At 41.2% G+C, this 5,000-nt stretch overlaps 1 protein-coding gene across 1 annotated transcript in view; it reads left to right on the forward strand.

The window, feature by feature from the left end:
• The window catches only part of LOC137980909 (uncharacterized), an 18,628-nt gene that overhangs the window by 654 nt on the left and 12,974 nt on the right, over positions 1-5,000 (forward strand). Inside the window, exons 3-4 of the mRNA XM_068828305.1 lie at positions 1,243-1,539; positions 3,306-3,674. Coding sequence (XP_068684406.1) covers positions 1,243-1,539; positions 3,306-3,674 — 666 coding nt within the window. The remainder of the gene's footprint in view (positions 1-1,242; positions 1,540-3,305; positions 3,675-5,000) is intronic.

Here is a 5,000-nt window from a genome sequence, read left to right on the forward strand (position 1 = left end):
AAATCTGCGCAGGAGACATTTGTGGGCACTGGGCAATAACTGCAAAGCTCAAAATGCTAGGCACTCACAATATGTCAAGGGTAGTATAGTGTAAGAAAAGTATCCAGTAGCTTTACTTTTTGGGAACATCCACAAACCAGAAATGAATCCGTGATGCTGGCTCTAACGCTTAATTCTCTCCTAGTCACAAGGACAGAACGTTGAGCTGCTGTTTTGGCTACGTCGCCTTGAATCAAATATAGATAGAGTCCTTTTTCCTCGCGCGCTTATATCGCACGCGCTTTTCAGACGAATTGATAAACGACATCACAATGAAGTGAATAAAACAACTACAGAGGAAACAGCATGACGTTGAATTGAAAAGCGTGTTTCAAAAACCTAGAAATTTGGGAGACGAAACTGAGAGATGACAAGAAGGTTGCGACGAATACTTAGTTTAATCCCTTTTCTCTCGGGATGTATTACTTTGTGCTCAGGTACAGATTGCACGGTTTTAGATAATTTTCTTCAATTAACTGACTTTTTTTTTTGGTTTGCTTTGTTTTGTTTTTGTTTTTTTACGACCTTTTTAATATGGATTTTGTCTTCGATTTGGATATAAAGTTATGATTATAAGTCTTGTCCAATGTTATGCTGTCAGTTTATTACCTATTACCAAGCCTAGATAGTTAAAAAGGTAGATATAGCAGTAACCATGCAGTCTGGTTAATTATACTGCCTATGGTTTAAGGACTGTTAAATAAATCGGATGCAGTCAATCCTTCAAACCGTTAAATCCTAGCGAAAAAAATGATGAAACAAATTTATCAGTCATGAAGAGGACATTTTCAGCAAATCTGCTTGAATCCTCCACTCTTGAACTCGCGCCAGTTAAGACGCCATGGCCAAATGCTAGAAGTATGCGCTCAAGCTGAAGCATTTCTCTTGAAGCTCGTTTCTTAAAAGTTCTAAAATGTTTTCTGCGCCCGAAAAACCATTTGAAATTCTGCATTAAATCTTCATCCTAAAAAGATGCTCTTTTTCATGAAATGTTGAGATGAGGAAAACCGAAAAAAAAAATGCAAAGTCTCTTGTCTTGAATTACCTTGGTTTTGAAATGGAGAATTTCAAGTGTGTTTATGCTATGATAACACGGCGCATGAAACTTTACGATAATTTCTCTCCCTTTTTCCCCTTCGTTTAAAAAACGTCAGTGAAACCATCTGTAAGTCTTACTTTTGACATTTGCAATTTCTTTCAAAGTGTCTGCAATACAATTTGAAGACGCCACTTCCATTTCCTACGAAGTTTCAGAGGGCGAAGACGTCAAACTAGCCTGTCCGACTAATGAGCCTGCTTATTTCACGGCACTTTCATTTGAACACCCACCAGTGCCCTCTTTTTTCCTTGCACCAGATGGGAAGAAAATCATCCAGGAAGGGCAGACATTTATAATTTCCAACATAACACAGTGGAATACAGGGACCTACACATGCGTAGTAAAGGACAAAGAGCTGAATAATGCGGAGCTGCAAGTTGCAGATGTTATCGTCAAGTCACGTATGTATCGAAGAAGGGAGACAATGGACTTTAATTTTATAGTACCCTTATGCTCTTGTACCCCGGGTACCCCTGTCAAGTTTCTCCTTATTCTCGTCCCCAGAACCCGCTTTTCTTTTGGCCAGCACCAAGAACACGGTCTCTGGCCTCAGCCGTAAATACGAGCATGCAGTCGCGATAACACTGTAATGTGTTGTAACCGTTGACGACCATCAACTTTATTGTTTCAAATTTCTGAGAATGCGTAGAATAGACGGAAGTCCATGATTCGCGGACTTCCGGCTTTGGCTGTGGCCAGAGTCCGTTTTCTTGGGGCTGACCAAAATAAACGCGGACTCTGGGGACGAGAATGGTATCTCGGCCGCCAAACAGAGCGGGCCTGGCACCATGAATGTTTCGTTAGCATTGAACATTTACCACCTTCCATCTTTTGCGTGAGTGTGTTAGATATAGAAATCCGCCAGAGGACTGGACACTGTATGCGACGTCATGTGACGTCAGAGAGAGAACCATGTGCTTTTGAAAAAAGTTATGAAGCTAAACAGTTAAGTTAAAAACTGTGGAAATACACGTGGAATAATTCAACATTGTGTGGATTTCTTGTGTAACAAGTGCCGGGTTCTTCTTTGTCACATAATATGGCATTTGGAAAAAACTGTGGAGAAAACGCAACGTGTGAATTAATCAGTTTTTTAGGATGTTGACCCTGGACAAGGAAAGGGGGTCGAAGAGCCTGCTAAGATTTTAGTCGCCAAGAGGAATCGTTATTTCTTCTGAGGGTAATAATGATTCCTTATCCTCTGTTCATGGTTGTATTAGCTCTCACAGTTCAGAAATTTTTACGATAGGCTCACGTACTGACACGTAGGCTGCAGTAAGAAAGGGAGGGGGGGGGGGGCTTTTCACGTAGGCTGCAGGAAGAAAGGGGGGGGGCATAAATCAATTTGTTTCTCTTTTCAAGGCACGCACAAAAGTCGTTCTTTCGGGTCTTGAATATCTGTTGAAAAATAGTTGGCTTTTCGGGCCTGGAGCCCGTTTCTCTCGAATTTCCCCAAAACTTTACATACCATTTTCGGATGTCACCATTCCCTTTGTATCTCAAAAACGGAGAGGATTCACGTCGTCAAACTTCACAGTTATCTTTCATCCTCGTACCTTGAAAACACGTTAAAAGATCGGCTTTTCGGGTCCGAAAAGTTTTCGGGACTTTCGCGCAACGGGTCCCTGGAATGTTACTGACACTTTTCGAGAAACGGCCCCCTGCGCATATAACTGCTGCCCCTAAACTCACACATTTACAACAGCATTAACACAACACGCTTACCATCCCTAATCTTTATGCGGAAATGCAGCAAATTAGATGCAGGCCGACTTTGACAAGGTGTCCACTAATCGTCGTCAATTGGAATCCATCGCCACAAGAAAAACAGGCGATAAACAAATGTTTCTCTTACTTTACTCTCGAAGTAAAAATCAACAATAATAGCAACCCTTACATCAACGATGGTTAACTTATTGTAGATAGGTATCTAGCGTTTCATCTGAACGGATGGTACTAATATAAGCTGCTGTCATAACTGCAGGTCTGTAATCAACCTCGTTTCCAGGACCTTTCCCTCTGCTTTGGAGTGAGAAAGATCCTAGAAACGAGTTTGCTCGTTTCCAGCAAGGGACCGTCTCTGCCAAGAGTTGAATCGGGGGAGAACACTATAAGTTGATCTACTTTCCAAATATCTAAATTTTAGTGCGCCTTACATTTTTTCTAGCTAAGCTGGAGCCTCAAGATGTAAAAGAACCCGACGTGGATGAAAAACCAGCGGAAAAGACAGCTGCTATGAATCTGAGGGAAAGCAAACCCTACGTTTTCTTTAAACAGAAGTCCCCTTATCGTAGAAACGTATCAGGCATAACGCCGTTGGAGCTAAGCTTCAAGGCCAAAGGCCTTCAACCAATCAAGATCCAATGGAGAAAAGACAATTTGGAGCTTATGATTGGCAGTCGCTTTAAGACATTTGATCACGGACGACAGCTGTTGGTACAACCACCCTTTTCTAAGGATGATTCGGGTACTTACAGTATTTCAGCCTGTAATGTCAAAGGATGCTCGGTGAAAGGTGTCCAGGTAATCTTTTATGGTGAGTGACAAATTTTGATTTTAAGGTATGCGAAGTAGATGCAGACCAGTGCTACATGCATTGAGGGTGGTTACATCTTCCTCCTCATCATTATCGTCATCATCATCATCAACGTAATCATCACTCTATTTATCTCCGACCAATGACTGATAACATGGCACGTTCTTGTAAAGATTTTCTCCGCAGTGGCACGACGTGAGGATGTTTATAGAAGCTTCATCCGTAATCCCTTCTAGAGACATGCCCATGCATTCAGGGTACCAGACAGCTAGCTGGCTGGCTAACAAATTTTTACTGCTGTATTCTTGGTCAGTTTTGACCAAACCTCTGGGGAGCTTTTCAAATAGATCTTCTCCCTTGTTACATTCATTTAGCTAAGTGGACTCTTCCATTTTTCGTTGAGAGGTGAATCATGACAGCGTAGGTTCGAAGAACTGTACGTAATTTTGCAGCATATTTCAATTATCTTTAATCGCTGTTTAACTACCGGCATAGAGTGGTTTTCAATTGAGTGTCGAAAGTAATAAGCGAATTGCTTTGGTTTATAATTACTTCACTCAGTGATTGGTTCAAAGCTCTCGCGCCAATTTTTCAAGCAATCAGAAGTGAAACCAAAACCAATTATGGCTCGCGCGTGCACATTTTCCCGCGCTTTGTGTCGGCTACGTGTAATTACTTCGAGTTTTGATTGGTTACTAGATTACCTCCTTCCTTTTTGATTGGCCAAAGTAATTACTTTGGTTTTGGTTTTACGACACTATATATTTAAACAGGGTGATAGAAGGGACATGCATAATTATCGTCCAATATCAGTGATTCCGGCAATAGCAAAGGTATTTGAGAGAATACATTATAACCAGCTTTCTACCTTCTTATATATCATCAATCTGGCTATCGATCCTTTCATTCAACTATGACCGCCTTGCTGGACGCCACTGACAATTGGGCCTTTCAATTTAGATCGCGGCCATACTAACGCGGTTGTCTTTCTGAACTCTTTTCCTCCTACTTAGACAATCGTACCCAAAAATGCGCTGTTAATGGTGTCCTTTCTAAAAGATGCACTCTGACGTGCGGCATCCCTCAGGGGACAATACTGGGGTACCCAATTGTTTGTCAATTTCGTAACCAAGAATGTATGCAGATGAACAGATACTCACCTAACTTATTCTGACAAAGACATCTGCTCTGTTCAAGTTTCTTTAAATTGGGAATTATCAAATATAAATAGTTGGCTTATTGCCAATAAATTGCCTCTCAGCATGACAAAAACTGACTTTATGTTAATTGGATCAAGACAAAAATTGAACAATCTCCAATCTCCCC

This window comes from Montipora foliosa, chromosome 12, assembly GCF_036669935.1.
Source record: "Montipora foliosa isolate CH-2021 chromosome 12, ASM3666993v2, whole genome shotgun sequence".
Classification (NCBI taxonomy): domain Eukaryota; kingdom Metazoa; phylum Cnidaria; class Anthozoa; order Scleractinia; family Acroporidae; genus Montipora; species Montipora foliosa.